The 21,741-nt window shown below is 43.9% G+C and overlaps 1 protein-coding gene across 4 annotated transcripts in view; it reads right to left on the minus strand.

Moving 5' to 3' along the window:
- The window catches only part of SAMHD1 (SAM and HD domain containing deoxynucleoside triphosphate triphosphohydrolase 1), a 75,639-nt gene that overhangs the window by 1,839 nt on the left and 52,059 nt on the right, over positions 1 to 21,741 (minus strand). For 3 of the 4 annotated variants that reach the window (XM_038369349.2, XM_038369351.2, XM_043495661.1), the window contains 4 exons: positions 15,773 to 15,912; positions 8,107 to 8,202; positions 2,779 to 2,883; positions 2,292 to 2,429 (listed from right to left, as the gene is read on the minus strand). In XM_038369349.2, the coding sequence (XP_038225277.1) occupies positions 2,292 to 2,429; positions 2,779 to 2,883; positions 8,107 to 8,202; positions 15,773 to 15,912 (479 nt within the window). The remainder of the gene's footprint in view (positions 1 to 2,291; positions 2,430 to 2,778; positions 2,884 to 8,106; positions 8,203 to 15,772; positions 15,913 to 21,741) is intronic. The other variant, XM_043495660.1, reaches the window with a different exon arrangement.

The following is a 21,741-nucleotide window of genomic DNA, read 5'->3' on the forward strand; positions in this document are numbered from 1 at the left end:
AAGCACATTCTTACTTTATTATTTGTCTTACTGTAGGAACCACGACCTCATTGTGCTAGGTGCTGTACAAACAGAACAAAACAAGAAGCACAATTTTAGACTTACAAATAGAAAGGATGAGAAATGAGCCATAAGAGGGTCATTATGAATGACTGAGCACTTTGTAGATGAGAACTCTCTACAAACGTACAAACGTTCGTTCAGCTGGTTCCCAAAGCTTAGTCACCAATAAATCCAGGAAGTAGGTGAGCCAGAAAATACTTAGTGTATTATCACACAAAGTGAGCCCAGTAACCATCCCATTGTCCATCTCAAATTCAACTGTCCAATACTGCCACAACGAAGTGTTGAGCACCTGTGGCATGGATTAACCACATTCAGTTTTACAGACTTGGCCACGTTTCACCTGTTAAGACACATTACTATGGTTCAATGAACTGGTGTGGTGGTTGTAAAGCTGGCTGCATGATAAAATTGATATTACACAGGGATGTTAGAAGCAGGGAAAGCTTTTTACCAATCTCACGTGCAAAGCACATTGTAGAAATTAACTCTGATTTGCTCTCAGAACCCAGAACTGTTGCAAAAGGATGAGCCCTAAGGTGACTCACATGCCCATGATTGCAGATCATGCTGTGGAAACCATACTCCAGTGGTTGGATTTCTGAAGGTACTGAGCAACCGCCAAGATTAGCTGTGGGTGCTCAGCACCCCTGGAAAACGAGTCCTGAGGCCTAGCACACTAGTTTTAAAAATGCTCAATACAAGATATTATGCTTTGTCACACTGAAGGGATTTAAAGCTCTACATTTTTTTATTAAAGGACATGAAACTAATTTGTGATGTGAGTACGTTTCTCTCAGAGCTCCACCAGACTACATTTCATGCAGGGAAAGGTATTTGAGAAAATATCTAGACCTGAAAGAGCAGATACAGAAAGAGGGGCAGCTTAATATGAGATACAGATTAATTAGCAGCATTCAAAACCAACTGCTAAGAGAAAACCTTTAGTTGCTGGAAAAAGACACCTTATCACACTGTCTGTACCCAACTTGATGGACAAGTCACACCTACTAAGGCTTACTGTCCAGAAAACTAGAGGTTCAATGCACCTTATGCAATGCTATGATTTGCATATTTAATAAATGTGAAATACCTAATTTACATTCTCATTTTATTTATAATGGCAAAAATGTCATTTGTTTCCATCATATTAACTGCTCTGCTACAGTGATGGACATAAATGATTTTATCAGCTGAAAAACAAGTTTATAGGAGAAATGATAGAGGAGGCAAGGGGCAGCACAGGGAAGGGGATGCTGTCTCAGAAATGCCAAGTTAGCTCTATTGATATTACAGGTGCCACCCTGGCAGGAGTCCGAGATTCCTATTTCCTTCAGGATCAGGTTCTGTCTCTCTCAGGGACTGTTTTTGACCCACTGACTCAACATCCCCAAGAGCTGGGACCACAGAGGTGGCTCTGGCCCTGCCCCTATTGCAAAAGCCACAACTGCATAAAAGGGCCTACAGTGTGCTCCATCCCCATCATGTCCTGTGGTATCTATGCTCTGGGGTCTGACAAGCAGCAGGGGCAACAGGCTCTACCCACACACAGCAGCAGGGATCTTCGAAACCAGGAATGTTTGGGGAGTCTCTACCCTCTTCCTGTTCAAGTTGCCTTGTTTCCCCAGGAGATTGGGGCTCCTGAACAGGAGCCATAAAAGATCAACAAAAAAAAATTAAATTAAATTCTCCTGGGGAAACAGAAAACTTTACGGGCCTGGGAACAGGTCTGAATGATTCCTTAAAAAGAGATGCCATTGAGCCCCACCGTGGTGGTTTAGGGCTGGTCTACAAACAAAACTTACACCAGTTAACAAAACCGATGTAAACCCTTGGGTAGATTCTCTTATTTCAGGATAAAAGTGTCTCACTTCAGTTCAATTTAAACCTGTTCCCAATCAGTTTATGTTAACCTGATAAAAGCTACCCTTAAACAGAAATAAGAGTGTCCACATGGGTTTGCGTTGGTTTAAGTTCACTGCTTTGGTTAGAACATTCAGCATTCTTGTGTAGACAAGGCCTTACAGGTAAAAAATCCCTAACAATGCACAAATTTTGAAGGTCCCAAGTCCATGTAAAAGGTGAGATGCTCCAGGAGTAGGGATTATTTTGGGCAAGCTCTCTGGCCTGTGTTGTACAGGAGGTCAAACTAGATCATCACAATGGTTCCTTATGGCCTGGGAATGGATGAATCTGTGTGTAGGGGTATTTATGAAGTAGTACGTTACCTGTGGTTTAGTAAAATCCATGTTCATACACCACTGAATAAAACACTTTGTTGCAGCATCTAAACTCTTTTCATCCTTTTTCTTGCAATAAACCCGGATCAGCTGCTCTGCAAATGTCTCTGGCAGAAGCCTTGAAACCTTTTGAATAGAGGAAAATAAATTGTACTGTTTCTTGGAATCTAGAGCCAACCGATCAATGAACTTCAAAATGTTTCCAAATATAGGTAGAAAAATGTAAGTTCTCATTATAAAGCATACTGTGTACCACAAAGTTAGGGAGTTTGACTGGAAAAATTAGTCAATCTGAAGATAACGAGGAATGGATTTTGGAGGGACTGTGTTAAATACTAAGATTCCAGATTGTGGTAAAACTGCACCCCACCACCACATTATTGCACAGAAGTACTTCCACAACCTGTTATATGAAAATTTCCTTCAGAAGCAGGCTGGGCATGTTTGATAAGGCCTTTGGCAAAGCGATAGCTACCTGTTCTTTCGAAATCTTGACTGCCTGGCTCGGGTCAGACTTGCAATAGAAGCGAACTTTATCGATAGGGTTCTGTTCTTTCATTCCATAGTCCATATTGATAACCTTGATAGAGACAATTCAGAAACGGATACAGATGAACAAAACACGGTTACCCACCTTTTACCTACTGTTGTTCTTCGAGATGTTGCTCCATCCCATTCTAGGTGTGCGTGCACCCAGATGCACAGTCGAAGATTTTTGCCGTAGCAGTATTCACAGCGCCAGCTGTGGTGTCCCCTTGAGTGCTGCGCTCCTGCGTCGGCATATCAGGAGCCGCTCGTCTTACGGCCTCTCAGTTCCTTTTTAAGTTAAAACTGTATCTGCCCAAGAGGGCCTGATGGTTTGCCACCCGAAATTGCAGGCTGAAGGTGGAATAAATTTTTCTCCCAAAAAGGTCCAGTCTTTTGGCCTCTATTTCTGGGAGTTGAGCTGGTGTGCCCCTGCTTATCTTTTTTGTTGGCCGCAGAGACAACCAGCGAGCCCGGGGGTGGGTGGGTATAAAGATACTCAAACCCTTTGGCTGGGACAAAGTACTTCTTTTCAGCCCTTTTAGAGGTGGGAAGGATGGAAGACAGGATTTGCCAGAGACCGTGGCAATTTTGAGGACCCCGTCATACACTGGTCAGTGCTGCGAACTGTTGCTGCAAGGTGAGTGGTGCGAAGGGGGCATCGTCATGACCGGCACGCCCCATGTGCTCCAGTAAGGCCACTGCACTGGCCACTGGCTGTGCTGCCAATGTGGCACCGATGTCGATGTGGCCTCTTGTGCCCGATTGCGCCGGTGGAGTCTGGGCGAGGGGCTGAACTGCTCTTCCGTGCCAGAAGACTCCCCTTCTGGTGACCATGGTGGGGCCGTCAACGCCTGCGTCTGCCTGCTGACTGTTGCCGCTGGAGACCGGTGCCCCGAGTGAGAGCATCAGTGCCGGTATCGAGGGTACTGGTGTCGTGACAGGGACACTCCCCGCGGGGCAGGTGACTGAGATCTGCGCCAAGAGGACAATCGGCAGGAGGCCGAATGGTGCCAATATCATGGGGACTGGCACCTCCCCTTAGTCAATCTGCATTGAGACGGTGGAGACCGCAATTGCGGTGACTGAGGGAGAGCCCTGGAGGGATCTGGGCTGTGATTCCAGAGATCTGGGGCAAGAGGAGGAGAGCGGTGCCTTGCCTCAGGGGATTGGCGGCGCTCCACTGCCCCTGGAGGAGTCTTAGCGGCTGGCTTGTCCTCATAGGGAGTGTTTGCCGTTTCCTGCGGCATATGTGGTGCCAGCAGCACGGGCGGAGGCCTCTGCTCTCTTGGTGCCGGGGGAGCATGGAAAGGCATCGATGCTGTCAGGAGTTTGGGTCCCCTACTGCTCCTGGGAGTTGCTGGTAGATCCTTTAAGGGGCTAAAGGCCCCGACTGGGGAGGCATGTACACGTGGCTCCAGAGCAGGCGGGTGGCCAGAACTGGGTCCTTTGCCCGATGTTCCATGGCCCTTCTTGCTCAGTGCCAGGGAGCCATGCTTTTTTTCTTTTCGGGCACCAGTACCAGGAAGTGGCGCCGGGCAGAGCCCGGTTCCAGGGGTGCACTGTGGCAGAGGTATTAGGGGAGTCTGCAGGAAGACTCGGAAGCCAGGTAAAGAGCAGCCTCCACGAGGAGAGCCCACAAATGAATATCCCGCGCTGAGTCCTGGGTAGAAAATTTTTTACGAATATGACACTTGTCCTTCAAATGCGATTCCCCCAAGCACTTGAAGCAGCTTCTGTGGGGGTCACTTATAGGGATAGGCCTGTTACAGTTCGGAGACTGGGGCATGCCCCACCAGAGGCAAAGTCCCTGCAGGGACTCTAACTTCTAACTACACTTAACAGTAACTACTATAAGCAAACTATTTACAAGGTCCTACAGCTCAAAGTCAGAAGAGACGAAACCGCTAGCCCTTGCTATGCAAGGAAATGCACTCCGACTAGCCATGGTGGGTGGTAAGAAGGAACTGAGAGGGCGTAGGGCTGGCAGCACCTGATATAACGATGCATGAACGCGGCACTCAAGAGGGTGCCACAACCAACCATACGGACACTGCTAAAGCAAAAATCTCCAACGACCGTGCACATGGGCGCACACAAACCTAGAATGGAATCGACACGAGCAAGCACTCACAGAAGAATACATATTTTTGGGTAGTTTTCTAGACTTGAGATTACCAAGATTCTAACAAAAGAGACTCTATAATTATTAGTAGTTAGAAAATAGCAAGGATTATTCTAAAATATTTGGCATTAACTAAAATAGTTAATCTTTATGAAAAAACTAAAATTTGTCTCAATTGTTTCATGAAATTAGTTTCCCTGATGTGATGAGCTTCAAGAAAGTTGTAAAGTATCACCTTAAAAGTGACCTACAATCAGACAGAGAGGCGTCCAGCAAACAGAGTTGAGGGAAATCTAAAGTGAATTACAAATTAGCTTTCAGATATGCTTCAGATCTGTCTATATGTAGTGGTAGCCCTTAAATTTTAATTTTGCCTTGGTAACTTGACAGTGCTGCCACTAGAATATTTTTGGCAGTTGAACCAAGACAATTTTAACACACCAGTGCTGCCTCCATCCAATACATATAATTTTCCTATTTGTTTTCCAGAATATCTGAATTAAGAAAACAGAATTTTTAGGGTGGAGGGGAATGGGGAGAGATCAAATCAATTTCAGCAGTGAAACTCTTGCAGAGAAGCATTTCCCTTTTTCCAATGACTCAGATGTAAATGAAGGCATAATTTGAGGACAATGGGATTACATCAATGTGCCTGAGGGCAGCAACTGACTTGCAGAACCTTTAGTATTGATGGGAACGCATAGACCAGGAAGACCTCTGGTTGCAGGACTGGCCATTACATGACACATTAAGTGCAGATGCAGTAAATGGAAAAACAAATGTTAAACCCTAATTTTTTTTTTTTTTTTTTTAAAGCAAAGTTAACTTTTTCAAGTAGAACTGCTCTGAAAGGGTCTTGACCAAGGTCACACTGCCTATCTGCAGGAATAATGGTTTATAGGAAAACATATTCCAGTCACAAAGGTGTAGCTGGACATTGCACAACCCAAGGGAGAAGGAATGCTTCAGTCTCTTTCTACTTGCAGATGTAATACTTCAGTTATATTTTCTTTATGCTAGTCTTAGGTAGCTATCCATTTTCAAGGTCACAACCCCCTCCCCAAGTGCAAGTCTTCCACCATGTGGGCCTTAATGTATCAGGAGCACACGAGTAATAATGAGATTGCTGTCAGAGCAGGCTGATTCTCAATACTTAGGGCTTGTCTTCACTACCGTGGAGATCGACGCTGCTGCAATCGATGCAGCGGGTGTCGATTTAGCTGGTTTAGTGAAGACCTGCTAAAATTGATAGCAGAGCGCTCTCTGGTCAACTCCAGCTCCCTGAGAAGAGTAAGGTAAGCCCACTGGAGAGTGTCTCCCTTTAATGTAGTGAAGACACTGGGTTATGTCGACTTAAGCTACGGTGACTTCAGCTACGTTATTCAAGTAGCTGGAGTAGCATAACTTAGGTTGACATACCCCGGTAGTGAAGACAAGCCCTTAAAAAGTGACCTGCAAAGGTTTTTACATTTAATGATCATCAAGTCTGTCTTCAAGTCCTCCTAATTTTATTTCTCTAAGTATATATGGTGTATGTATTTCATCACTAGCATAAATAGTCAACTACAATTAAATACTAAATTGAATAATCATCATTTATATGGTTAAATATGTATTATATTTTATTTTCAAAATTCCTTCCGTCTTTTATTCCTCCTTGAAGATTGTCTTTTGGATATATTCCCGTGTGCTCAGCAGCTCCCATAATTTTCTTTCCTGTGAAAAACAGTCCACACTGCAAACCAATGGAACGTGTTAATCACCGACTATTCCAAGTCAGAGGATTTTCTCATCCCACGCTGTGCTGTGAGACAGCAATGTAACTACTACAGTCAATAGGTAGCAATTTATAAAAGTGGGAGAGCTGGCATGCTCAGCATGCCAAGAACTGTGATGTCAGCAGGGGGAGGAGCCTATATCCCTCTCCCTTGGGTTTTCATGTGAGGAGAAGTCTCAGACATTTTTCTTTTTGAAAACAGGGATTTTGCCAGAACCAAGGAAAATAGAGGTGAACCATCATGGACCACAAGCCTCATTAGATGAAAAATGGAATAAATGCAAAAGAACTTTAGAGGTCATCTTTAACATACTTTAAACACACCAGCAGCCCCACTGCAGGGACTGGATGGCATTTTCCCATTGTCTTTTTCAGCAATATTAGTTTAGAAAGGCTTTGAGCTGTTAAGTTAGATTCGTAAGGCAGTCAAACTGCCTTCTATGTTTTGGTCTCCCTCCCCTACTGGGGGAAACAAACTTGTCCTGAGTGAAGCACTGTGTTAGCACGAACTATTCCTAGGAAACAAGACTGACATCACTGACAATCCAAATCCACACACATCAATTGATAGGTGAAAGCAGCAGGTATTGTTTTCTGCCAGGTCCAGAAGAGGTGAATTTATCATAGCCATAATTTCTAACTGTATAATTTAAATCCATTATGACTTTTGAAACTCAGTTTGTATGAAGGACACTACAGAAACTATTATATTTCACAAAAAAGTCTACTGCAGTGGTTTTTAAAGTTGTGATCCGTCAACACTTGCTAGCAGTCTGCAGAAAATTGGCAGGGCACATGGTGCTGGGACCATCACTCATTGCTTCTACAAGCATTCAAGGCTCTTCTTTACAAAAACTAGTAGCAAATGTTACAGAAGAGGAAATAGGAAGTGCTTTCAGGGAGCAGAGCCAGCAATGGAACAGCTAAAAAAGTAACTAAATGCTTTCCTAACATTACTTTTCTATTGCCACAGGGATGTTATATGATGACAAATTGGAGAAGAAAATGGGCCATGCAATCCCTGGGAAGAGAGGTGTCCACAAGACAATCTTAAAACATGATCCACATTATGAAAAAGTTTGAGAACCCTTGATCTATAGGCTTCAGGAGTAATACATACAGGGAAACTGCTAGGCACCAGATACCAACTGCATACTCCACACAGGGATGGGAATGCACAGAGGGTTACCTTATGCCTTATATTGTCCCTGAATTGTGTAATTAGTGTGAATGGGACAAAGTGCTTTCTTATTTTGAATATAAAGTATACTCAGCTTTATTTGCAAACTTTTACATGGTACACTTGGCCCTTTGTGATACAGAAATGAAGACAGAGCATGTTTTACACTAAGTTTGCTCTGAAAGGACACACTTACATCAACTATAAAGTCTTCAGCATTCAATTCAATATCCTGAGGTGCATTCTTTGGTCTGGAAGCAACAATGTCAGCTGGCAGCCTGTCATACCGCTCCTGAGAAAGAGAGAACACTTAATTCTATTCAAGCACTACCAGTTCCAGACCTGTGCAATTGAACCCATATATCTGGAGAGAACGCTGCCATACAACAAGGCTGGTTGAGATAAGGCTAGATTACTTTATTATTTAAAATACCAGCATTTTTAATGTAAATAATTTACCTTTCAAAAGAAAGGTTCAAGTGAAGATTTTCACCTGCATTAATAGACCATGACTACAACTGAAGATTGGTCACATGACCAGGTGAAGCTATACATAAAGTGCCTCAGCAGAGGGAATAAAACCTGCATGAAAGACTAACTTTGAAGTATGTACGTTTTCCATGATAATTGTGTGACTTTTAGCCAGAGATACAATCTATTATGTTGGTGATTTTAAAATGGTCCCTTAGAGAGTCACAAAAATCTTCAGAGCCTAGGGTAATCTACTAGCCCTCAAACAGAAAGAAGTTGACCTCGAGGGGACTACAGTGCCCTGAACATGTGCCTTTAAGCACATTATCCATGTTCCTATTAAACAGGTCAACTTCCTCAACTCCTCATTATAAACAGGAAAACAGACACACTCAATATTTCTTACAGAGTCTGTTTGCAATATTGACAATGGATACAAGCATGTATTCCATAATTGCTGGGAATCTGCCTGTTTCTGCTGCTATCAGGGCGTCATCACACAATGAAGGAAAAGGCTGTTGAAGAGAGAGCTCTTACTCTCCAAACAAACTTAATCTAAATACCAGAACTATTAAAGGTAGCTACATATAACACTTTTTAAAAAAGTATCAGAGGGGTAGCCGTGTTAGTCTGTATCCACAAAAACAACAAGGAGTCCGGTGGCACCTTAAAGACTAACAGATTTATTTGGGCATAAGCTTTTGTGGGTAAAAAGCCACTTCTTCAGATGCATCTGAAGAAGCATCTAAACAAGTGTCTCAAGGACGAAAGCCATCCTTTAAAAGTAAAAGACAATGGTTTGGAATTTGAATTTCTTTCCAACCAGATAAATTCCAACTTATGAACCATTATAAGTGGAGTTGATAGGAATGCCTATGATTAAGACTGCCCAACACATCCCATTATAAGACATTGTTTTCAGGAGTTTATAAAACTTTGGCAAACCAACCATTTGGGCTGAAATTCTCCCTGCCAGGTTTCTGCTTCAGACTGAATTTGTTTGGAAGGTTTCAGCAAAAAGGGTTCAGCTGTTACCGAGAATGAGACTAGGGAAAAATGTCATTCCCCCTATGCGTGGGGGGGGGCACTCTGGTGTCAAGGATAGGCCTTTTGCTGTTCCTGTGGAAAAACTGACCACCTCTGAAAAAAATCTCTTTGCAAGTGCTTAGTAGAGACTAGTTAGAGTTTATCACCTAAATTATATGAAGATTCTGTCTGTACTGAGCATACGCCAGCTCAGAGTTGCAGAGGCTAAGCAAGACTTGTTTGCAATTGCTCCTGCCAGTTGCAGGGGACTGTTGTGGGGCCAGGCATCAGAACTAAGAGCTGAGATTCTCTCTCCTGTGCTCTCAATACTTCCACTGCTGGCACCCAGGCAGTGAGGAGGTAGAAACTGCCTGACTGGAACGCAGAAAAGACAAAGCACTGACCTGGGCATGGCAATGGAGGGGGTATACTGGTACTGGGAGCTGGTAAAGTAGCAAGGGCAGACAAGGAGACTGGGACTGGCTGGGCAAGAAAACTGGGACAAGCAGCTGAGGGGTAGAAATTAGTAATTCCGTCTTCATGGCAAGGTTTGAACTGTGTGTGTCAAGGTTCCTTCCCCACTCTGAACTCTAGGGTACAAATGTGGGGATCTGCATGAAAGACCCCCTAAGCTTATTTTTTTACCAGCTTAGGTTAAAACTTCCCCAAGGCACAAAATCTTTGCCCTTGGATTAGGTAAAACTCTGCCACCACCAAGTGCTTTAACAAAGATCCAGGGAAAAGGACCACTTGTAGTTCCTATTTCCCCCAAATATCCCCACAAGCCCTTACACCCCCTTTCCTGGCAAGGCTTGAGAATAAACGAGATGAACACAAACACCTTGGATTTTTAAGACCCAAAAAACCCAATCAGATTCTTAAAAATCAGAACTTTATTAGAACAAACAAACAAACAAACAAAAAAGATGAGAACACCTCTGTAAGATCAGAATGGAAGATAATCTTACAGGCAGTCAGATTCAAAACATAGAGAATCCCTCTAGGCAAAACCTTAAGTTACAAAAAGACACAAAAACAGGAATACACATTTCCTCCAGCACAGCAAATTTCACCAGCCAAAAAACAAAGAAAACCTAATGCATTTTCTAGCTAGATTACTAACTAACTTTACAGGAGTTGGAAGGCTTGCATCCTTGATCTGTTCCCGGCAAAGGTATCACACAGACAGACAAAAACCTTTTTTCCCCCCCTCCAGATTTGAAAGTATCTTGTTCCCTCATTGGTCATTTTGGGTCAGGTGCCAGCGAGGTTACCTTAGCTTCTTAACCCTTTACAGGTGAAACTATTTTGCCTCTGGCCAGGAGGGATTTTATAGCACTGTATACAGAAAGGTGGTTACCCCTCCCTTTATATTTAGGTTTCAGAGTAGCAGCTGTGTTAGTCTGTATTCACAAAAAAGAAAAGGAGGACATGTGGCACCTTAGAGACTAACAAATTTATTTGACCATAAGCTTTCATGAGCTACAGCTCACTTCATCAAATGCATTCAGTGGAAAATACAGTGGGGAGATTTATATATACACACACACAGAGAACATGAAACAATGGGTTTTATCATACACACTGTAAGGAGAGTGGTCACTTAAGATGAGCTATTACCAGCAGGAAGGAGGGGGGGAAAGGAGGAAAACCTTTTGTGGTGATAATCAAGGTGGGCCATTTCCAGCAGTTAACAAGAAGGTCTGAGGAACAGTAGGGGGTGGGTGGGGGGAGAAATAACATGGGGAAATAGGCTTGAATAGAGACTGGGAGTGGATGAGTCATTACATAAAGGAAAACTAAGTTAGTTGTATCCAGTTTGCAAATTAATTCCAATTCAGCAGTCTCTTGTTGGAGTCTGTTTTTGAAGCTTTTTTGTTGAAGGATAGCTACTCTCAGGTCTGTAATCGTGTGACCGGAGAGACTGAAGTGTTCTCCGACTGGTTTTTGAATGTTATAATTCTTGACGTCCGATTTGTGTCCATTTATTCTTTTACGTAGAGACTGTCCAGTTTGACCAATGTACATGGCAGAGGGGCATTGCTGGCACATGATGGCATATATCACATTGGTAGATGCGCAGGTGAACGAGCCTCTGATAGTGTGGCTGATGTGATTAGGCCTTATGATGGTGTCCCCTGAAGAGATATGTGGACAGAGTTGGCAATGGGCTTTGTTGCAAGGATAGGTTCCTGGGTTAGTGGTTCTGTTGCGTGGTGTGTGGATGCTGGTGAGTATTTGCTTTAGGTTGGGGGGCTGTCTGTAAGCAAGGACTGGCCTGTCTCCCAAGATCTGTGAGAGTGATGGGTCGTTCTTCAGGATAGGTTGTAGATCCTTGATGATGCATTGGAGAGGTTTTAGTTGGGGGCTGAAGGTGATGGCTAGTGGCGTTCTGTTATTTTCTTTGTTGGGCCTGTCCCGTAGTAGGTGACTTCTGGGTACTCTTCTGGCTCTGTCAATTTGTTTCTTCACTTCAGCAGGTGGGTACTGTAGTTGTAAAAATGCATGATAGAGACAAACACCTTATCCCTCTGTCTGAGGGATTGGAGCAAATGCTGTTGTGTCGCAGAGCTTGGCTGTAGACAATGGATCGTGTGGTGTGATCTGGATGAAAGCTGGAGGCATGTACGTAGGAATAGCAGTCAGCAGGTTTCCGATATAGGGTGGTGTTTATGTGACCATCGCTTATTAGCACCGTAGTGTCCAGGAAGTGGATCTCTTGTGTGGACTGGTCCAGGCTGAGGTTGATGGTGGGATGGAAATTGTTGAAATCATGGTGGAATTCCTCAAGGGCTTCTTTTCCATGGATCCAGATGATGAAGATGTCATCAATAAAGCGCGAATAGGGGCATTAGGGGACGAGAGCTGAGGAAGCGTTGTTCTAAGTCAGCCATAAAAATATTGGCATACTGTGGGGCCATGCGGGTACCCATCGCAGTGCCACCGATTTGAAGGTATACATTGTCCCCAAATGTGGAATAGTTATGGGTGAGGACAAAGTCATAAAGTTCAGCCACCAGGTTAGCCGTGACATTATCGGGGATACTGTTCCTGATGGCTTATAGTCCATTTTTGTGTGGAATGTTGGTGTAGAGGGCTTCTACATCCATAGTGGCTAGGATGGTGTTTTTAGGAAGATCACCGATGGATTGTAGTTTCCTCAGGAAGCCAGTGGTGTCTCGAAGATAGCTGGGAGTGCTGGTAGCATAGGGCCTGAGGAGGGAGTCTACATAGCCAGACAATCCTGTGTCAGGGTGCCAATGCCCGAGATGATGGGGCGTCCAGGATTTCCAGGTTTATGGATCTTGGGTAGCAGATAGAATATCCCAGGTCGGGGTTCCAGGGGCGTGTCTGTGTGGATTTGTTCTTGTGCTTTTTCAGGGAGTTTCTTGAGCAAAGAAAATAACAGAACGCCACTAGCCATCACCTTCAGCCCCCAACTAAAACCTCTCCAATGCATCATCAAGGATCTACAACCTATCCTGAAGGACGACCCATCACTCTCACAGATCTTGGGAGACAGGCCAGTCCTTGCTTACAGACAGCCCCCCAATCTGAAGCAAATACTCACCAGCAACCACACACCATGCAACAGAACCACTAACCCAGGAACCTATCCTTGCAACAAAGCCCATTGCCAACTCTGTCCACATATCTCTTCAGGGGACACCATCATAGGGCCTAATCACATCAGCCACACTATCAGAGGCTCGTTCACCTGCGCATCTACCTATGTGATATATGCCATCATGTGCCAGCAATGCCCCTCTGCCATGTACATTGGTCAAACTGGACAGTCTCTACGTAAAAGAATAAATGGACACAAATCGGACGTCAAGAATTATAACATTCAAAAACCAGTCGGAGAACACTTCAGTCTCTCCGGTCACACGATTACAGACCTGAGAGTAGCTATCCTTCAACAAAAAAATTTCAAAAACAGACTCCAACAAGAGAGTGCTGAATTGGAATTAATTTGCAAACTGAATACAACTAACTTAGGCTTGAATAGAGACTGGGAGTGGATGAGTCATTACATAAAGGAAAACTATTTCCCCATGTTATTTCTCCCCCCACCCCACCCCCCACTGTTCCTCAGATGTTCTTGTTAAGTGCTGGAAATGGCCCACCTTGATTATCACCACAAAAGGTTTTCCTCCTTCCCCCCTCCCTTCCTGCTGGTAATAGCTCATCTTAAGTGATCACTCTCCTTACAGTGTGTATGATAAAACCCATTGTTTCATGTTCTCTGTGTGTGTGTATATAAATCTTCCCACTGTATTTTCCACCGAATGCATCCGATGAAGTGAGCTGTAGCTCACGAAAGCTTATGCTCAAATAAATTTGTTAGTCTTTAAGGTGCCACAAGTACTCCTTTTCTTTTTTGCTTTATATTTATGACACAGTGTGCAATAAATAAGCCCTGGAAACCACACACTGATGGATGAGAAAACAAAATGTTAAATAATGTCTCATTTAGTAAGCATCGTCCATTCTATGCACTGAATGAGGGAGTGATCCCATGGAAAAAATAGTATTTGACCATGTAATTAAAGATTATATCATAACACACACACAAAAGGTCATTTCTTACATGATTGACTTTGCAACCTTAATCTTTTAATGTAATGTATCTGTTATTTCCTAGGCGTTTAAAAAAGCAAAGTGTAAAAGAAATGTCATCATGTAGCATCACATTGATAGCCACACATTTCATCAGCAGGCTTTGAACTTTTAAATCCACCACACAGACCTGTGCCACTTGAGCTAATGGAGTAACTGATAGCGGTAGTAGGTTGTCATTCTCTATGTTGACCAGCACTAAGGGATATATACTTTTTCAGTGGGATTCACAGATTTGCTGACAGCAGACGAATGAAGAATCTCTGTAATTTTGGGTCCAAATCCAGGTTCTGTGGGAGTGTGCTTTAATGGTCACAAACTATTGTCCATTCCCTCTGGCTCCAAGCATGACCCCTTCTACTCTGTCCCCTCCAACCTATCCTTGTCCCCATCCTCTCTCCTAATCTCAGGCTCCCTCTTCATTCTTTTCCCCAACCCACTGGCTCCCAGTCTCTCCCGCCTCCAATATTTCAGTCAGTCTCCCCCCACAGGCTCCTTGTTCCAAACTACACTCTTCTCTGTTCCTCAGGACTGGCTCTTGTCCCCCAGTTGCATTTGAGTCAGATTGTTTCCTCCTCCATGCTGCCTGGGAGACAGAAAGAGGAGTACAGGAGAGTCTCCTTGCTCTCAGTTCTGATGCTCAGAGGCCCCTGGCAGCAGCCACTGCAGGCAAAATCCTGCTCAACCCCTGCAGTCATGGGCTGGAGTATGCTCAGAAGAGGTAGAACCTTTGGACAAATTTGTGGTCAAAGCAAGCAAGTCTCTATTGAGCATGTGAGAGTCGAGATTTTTCAAAAGGTTTTCAAGTTGGCCAAATTTGGGCAGTTTTTCTCTAGGGAATCTCCTTTGCCAATTTTCAAATCCCTGCACCAAAGCATGCGTGCAATAGAGCTTATCAATAAAGTAGCTGAAGGGTTGAAAAAAAAAAGAAAGAAAACGTTTTCCTCTATTCTTATTCTCTGAAACAACCACATCATTTTTGCTGAACTTTTCTAAACCAGTTCAGACAGTGGCAAGACACCCAGCATGCAAAATTTCAGCCCGAACAGTTTAAGTTTGGAAAAGTTATAAACAAATGAAAATAGTGTTTTATAATGGGACATGTTGGGCAACTTTAAATATTGGCAGCACTACCAGCTCAGTCTAGAATATTTCAGTGTACTATATTACATTGATATTGACTGTTTTTGAAATAAACAGTTATGCTGAGCCTGAGAAGTAGATAGTGACTAAGGTTGAGAATTTATACCCCCGAAAGTCAAGAAATTCAGAAGTTATATCTCACATGAATGTAAACTCAGCCACATCACTAAAGCCACTCTGACAACAACTTGGAGCCAAAACTACACTAGAGTCTCATTACTCTGCTGAACGGTTTTACTGTTTCCTTGTGTTCAAATGTTCTCATTTGGTTTTTTGGCCGAAGTGATGCTTTATCACATATTTTTGCAGAACACATTTTATTTCAAATAAAAATATCCTGACATAGTCCTCAGCTCAGCAGTTGATCTTTTTTATCCAAATCTCTTATCCTTCCCCCGGCTTCCTCCATGTAACAGCCCTTCACACACTTACTGGCTGAGTTTTGAAGAAGACAGGCAATTTACCATTGGCCCAGGCAGTTTTAGGAATGATAGCAGAATAGAGACAAATCATCAGAATAGTGAGAAGTGCATATTTAAAAGAGGCAGCAGAATTTGGAGCCCTCTATCAATAGATATTGGATTGAGAACGCTGTTTACCTCTGTAATTTCTTTTCCTGGTTCAGTCCGAGTCTCTCCTAAATACTTGTATAGGTCGCGAAGCTCTATTTTACGCAAAATTTCTCGTGCCTCTGTCAGCTCTTTATTACTAGAGTACAGAATCTCCAGAAAGATGTTATCTGTCAAAGTTAAATACATTTCATTTACATAGCCATGTACCAATTGTTACAGCAGAGAGATGTGCATCTATATAGAGAGCCTAACCCATGTGCCAAGAAATGAAAACACCATTTTCAAAGAGTTACCCAGCACACTAACCCAGTGGTCTCCAAACTTTTTTGATCATGCACCCCTATCAGTAAAAAAATTTTGAGCACGCACCCCCAATATATGTATATTTATGTATAAATTACATACATGTACTACTGTACTAATGTATTATGTAAATTATAAAACACACAAAAATAGAAATTAAAAAACGAGGCGATAAAGATGAAATGAGCAATATTTTTAAATAATTTATTTTATTTTATTTATTAATGGTACAAAAACCCTTTTTGCTCTCACTAAAAAAATTATTATTAATAATATTTTTAGTGAGAGCAATGTGATGGAATATGCTTTATTATTTTTGAAAATCTTGATTTAACACTTTGTGATACAGCGGGCGCTCAGGGTGGGGTGCGGGGTCTTGGAGGGAGTTAGGGTGTGGGAGGGCGCTCAGGATGGGGGGTGAGAGGAGGCGGATCAGGACTGGGGCAGGCAGGAGGTGCAGAGCACTTACCTGTGGCAGCCCGTTTGGTACATGGGGCGTGCAGGTGGCTCTGTGCAGTGCAGCACCACCCCCATGGCCACGATTCTGGGAGCCGTGATTCTAGGAGCTGCCCCCACCCCGCAGGCAGGGCCACCCAGAATACAGGGGCTTTAGGGCCCTGGGCTAAGAGGGCCCCGAGGCCCTGGCCTGCAGCTCTAAAGCCCCTTTCGGAATGCAGCCCTGCAAGCACGGGCCGGAAGACTCAGGAGGAGCAGGGGCAGCCAACGGCCAGAGAGAAGCGGCACTTTCCCCTTCAAAGCGCCACTTTTCTCCAGCCGGCTTTGAAGGGGAAAGTGACGCTTCTTTCCGGCCGCTGGCTGCCCCGCTCCTCCGTGTGCCAGAGGACTCAGGGCCGCTCCCCCCACTTTTTTGCTCCTCCTGCTGCGCCCCCCAATCGATCGTCTTGGGTGCGCACACCCCACTTTGGAGACCACTGAACTAACCTAACAATTTCAAAAGTTCCTTCCGGAATAGTGTGGGCTGCCACAGGCTTTTCACACTACTATTAGCATCAGATTGAAAGAAGAGAGTTGCTGACCTCCCAACCCCAGGACAGAAAGTTTAACAGCTGCAGAGTTAACAACCCTCTTTCATTCCAGGTCATAGCACGCCCCAATTCATCCATTCAACGTGCATCGGAAAATGCCAATCCCCAGAATTACGGAATTAACACAAGCCTATTTCCTAAAGTAAGGTATGAAAAGTGCTGCACGTTAGGGGGAACTTGAGTATGCCAACTAACTAAGATCAAGTAGTTTTATTATGCACACAGATACAATGTCTCAGACTATGGATGTTGGCAACCAAACTCCATTTCTAATCCCCCAAACTGCACACTAGTGCAACAGTGCCAGATACATTTTTACCTGAGACATGCTTTCCAAACAGCAAGGGAATAACTGGTTCTTTTATATGCATTGTCTATATGTAGAACGTATTTCTCCCCCCCCCGCCCCCCACTGTTGGTGAGCATGCACCCCACAGACTTGTGCTTGGATTCTTTCAGGTAACAGTGTCTCTGTGAGGCTACCTGTACCGTGAGAGTCCTAAAGGGTGGGTTTCAAAGTAGCAGCCGAGTTAGTCTGTATTTGCAAAAAGAGAAGGAGTACTTGTGGCACCTTGGAGACTAAAATTTGAGCATAAGCTTTCGTGAGCTACAGCTCACTTCATCGGATGCATCCGATGAAGTGAGTTGTAGCTCACGAAAGCTTATGCTCAAATAAATTTGTTAGTCTCCAAGGTGCCACAAGTACTCCTTTTCTTTTTGCTAAAGGGTGGGTGACCCCAACCATCCCTTCAATTCCTTTGCTAATACAAAATCCTGAAGCTAACAGACAGGAAGCAAAGTATCAGGAAAAGGAGGGCAGGTCGTGGAATATATGGACTATACATCTCAAAAAACCACAGTTGCTGTAAGTTAAGTAACCATTTCTTCTTCAAGTGCTTGTCCATACATATTCTACTGTTTGATTCACAAGCAGTGACCCAGATCACAGGATGTGGGTGCTAGGAGTCTATTTATAATACAGCTGTGGCAAAGTGAGCATCAGATCTTGATGATTCTATGGAGTAATGTTGCATAAGCGTATGCACAGAATTCCACTACCGGAACACTTCTCAAAGAAGCTGCAGAAGCTGCTTGAGCCCTGATGGAGTGGACTGTAGTCCTCAATGGTGGGTCTAAATAAGCTATTTCATAGCATAATTTAATGCAAGTAAAAATCCAATTCAGTCATCTCTATGTTATACAGCCAGATGTGCAAAGCTACAATTAACCGAGGTGAAGCCAAGAATGGCTTAGTCCTATCGAGATGTATTGTGGGTCCTATCCTACTTAAGGTATACAGTTTAGCTTTTCCCTTGTTGGAATGTGGCTTGGGGAAAGAACACAGATAGGTGTATTACTTGATTCCGATGGCAATCAGAGACAACCTTTGGTAAAAATGTTGGGTGAGCCCTTAAGGTCCCCCTGTCCCTAAGAAATATTGTGTATGGAGGGCCCACCATGAGTGCTTGTAATCTCCCACCCTTCTAGCTGATGTTGCTGCCACTAGGAAGGTTAGTGACAAGTGGAAGAGGAAACATAGCCTGGGGGTTTAATACATCCTTGAGCCATCAATAGGTTGAGACCCAAGGACGGGGAGACTCCCTAAATAGTGGAATATATGCACATAAGTGCCTTCAGGAATCTAGCTACTGCAGGGTGTGAGAATGTTGAGTGACCCTGCATGAGAGGATGGAAAGCTAAAATGGCTGCTATGTGGATCTTAAGGGAACTTCTAGACAACCTTGAATTTCTCAAGGACAGGAGGTATTCCAGTATATCAGGTATCTGAGCTTGAGATGAAGGTAACTGATGTTGATGAGTCCAACAGTGAAGCTTAGCTTCTGTGGTCTGGCCTGCGTGTGCGTGCTCTCTCCATACGCTGTACCAACCCTGCGCAGATAGCTGATCCAGCAGATCTTAACAGTACTTTAAGACCACAGACTCAGTTTGGTGATCAAGGAGCTCAGGCAGGTTTATTGCCCTCAAGACACAATCCTAGTGCCTGGCAGACTCTACGGGGACACTAACACATGAGTGCCCAGTGGCAAGGACTCAGCTCAGTCAGCAACAGGACTTTCCATTGCCCCCTAGGCCAGACAAAGACACCCCTCCTATGATTTCTCTTTTATACACTGATACAAATAAGTTATGTATTACTCTTCTGATGTGGTTAGTTAACACCCTACACTTTGTACCTGTTGGTTCAAACAAAACATCTCCATTCATTACCCTGTCATCCTGACCTTATCTTTAGGAGGGGGGGTCAGTGTACCATCTTCGAGGAGTGTGTTTATACCATAACTTTATATCAGGATGTGCTTGTATTAGCCTTCTGGGATGTATTTATGTGAATACCTAGTGCCCAGTACTTCTTAGAAATGGCTGTGTTTTAGCAATGCCAGCCATATTCTTGCAAAGTTCATGTACTGGACAGCAAACTTTTAAGTGGGCATTTGCTTTTTAACAGGGCCTGACTCTTGCTGATTTTGGTTCAGGCCTCAAGTCTTGCACCAGGCCCCATGTTCCAGGCTCTCTTTCTACTACAGCTTCCATTTGGCTGAGTAAGCATGCCTTACTGAGTCTTCTCTACTGTGGTTAAGAATATGTTGTACTTCTGACGAGCAGCTCCTCTCTACTGATATTAACCAACCAGCATCCATGCTGTGAGGTACAGGGAAGTTTGATCCAGATGGATGATCTGCCCCTCCCTTTGCAATATCACTTGTGGCTGAAGAGGCAACTGGACTGGAGCTCGAACAGAGAGATTCACCAAGTCTGAGAAACAGAACTGCTTCAGCCAGACGCCAGCATAGTCATCTTGGTGGAGTCCTGTCTCAGTTTCTCAATGACTCTTGGGATTAGTGGAATTGAAGGGTATGCATACGTTAGATCCAGAGCCCATGGCATCAGGATGCATCCGACAAGACATCCCTGAGCCTGGCCTCCTCTGGAGCAGAACCTGTGACATTTTTTTGTTCTATTGCATATTAATTTACAGCAGGTTGACCTCACCTGGTGAACGTGTCCTGAATGATTATATGCTATAATGACCATTCATGGTTGGTTGAAAACTGTCTGCTGAGGTGATCTGCCAGAACATGCTGCCAGCCTGCTAAAAGGGAATAATCTCATGTCACAGGCATCAATTCCAAAGGTAATTTGCTTCTCGACAAAGAGGGGTGAATCCTGCTCCCCCTTGCCTACTGATATAAAACACAGCTGTAATGTTGTCAGTCATGATCAGAAAGGTTAACCTCTCAGAGCTGGTAGGAATGCTGTACAAGCTTGATGAACAGCCCTTAGCACTAGGATGTTTATATGTAACTAGGCTTCCTGAGATCATAAACCTGGTGTCAGAAGATTGCATAGGTGGCTCCCCATCCAGCTTGGTGGCATCTGTTACCAGAGTCTTCTATGGCAATGGTGCAGAGAAGGATGCTCCCTTGCATACTTTTAGGGGGTCCTCCCACCAGTTCAATGACAGAACTTCTGGAAGGACCTGCACCCTTCATCTTTAGGTGTCTGTCAACCACCCTTATATGCATCAAAGGTGAGGTTTGGCATGCTGAGATATGTAGATGAAGGAAATCATGTGACCCAGAAGTCTGAAGTTCTTACAGAAGTCTGAGGTACTTGTAGGTGGTTGACCAGATTTATTATGGCTTAGAGTCTTCCCTACGGCAGACAGACCATTGCTGTAATAGATGTCAGAACTACACCTATAAATTCTACCTTTTGAGCAGAAATTAACACTGACTTCTTGAGGACACAGTGTCCTCAAGAGACAAAAAGACAGAGTCGGCTGTATGGAGTTGGTCACCTCTTGTAGAGACTTTCCCCAGGTAAGCCACTTGTCTAGTTGGGGCAAACCTGGACTTCTCAATTCATCAGGTAAGCTACCACTGTCACAAGGCGTTTGATAAATACCCTGGGCACTATGGATAGACCACGTAGCAGGATTCTGTACTAGTAGCATGAATTGCCCACCTGGAACCTTAGGTATTTCCTGTGGTCAGGTGGATTGCTATATGAAAGTCAGTATTCAGGAGGTCAAGATTTGTGTACCAGTCCTGTGGATCAAGAGAAGGAATTAGAGAGGCCAGAGTAACCATCCTGAGCTTGAATCTGAATGAAGGCATTCAGCTGTCTTAAGTCCAGAAGAGGGCACCATCCCCCTTTTTTCCTTAAAGTAATGGGAATAAAAACTCTCCCCTTGTACTCTTCAGCTACTACTTCTACTGCTCAGAGATTTAGAAGTGACTGCACTTTTTGATGCAGCATACTCTCTGAGAGGGATCCCTGAAAAGGGATAAGGAAGGTGGTGAGTGATGGGGAGAGTCCGGAATTAGATGGCATATCTCATCTCTATGATTTCTAGGACCCAGCAGTCCATAATGATGGTGTTCCAGATCCCAGGAAAACAAAACAAATAGTTCCTTAACTGTAAGGACATAAAAGAAAGATCCAGCAGAGGCTGTATGCTGCTCTTGACCAAGGAGACAAATTTGCTGCCTCGATTAACTTGCTGCAGGATGGGAAGATGATGCAGTCGAAACAGATGATTTCCTCCTTTGAAACAGCTGATGCAGATGGTCTGAGCTGTGCAAAGTAGGGTTGCCTGGAGTATGGCTGAGGCCTGATTTGCTT

Source organism: Dermochelys coriacea, chromosome 13 (genome assembly GCF_009764565.3).
Source record: "Dermochelys coriacea isolate rDerCor1 chromosome 13, rDerCor1.pri.v4, whole genome shotgun sequence".
Classification (NCBI taxonomy): domain Eukaryota; kingdom Metazoa; phylum Chordata; order Testudines; family Dermochelyidae; genus Dermochelys; species Dermochelys coriacea.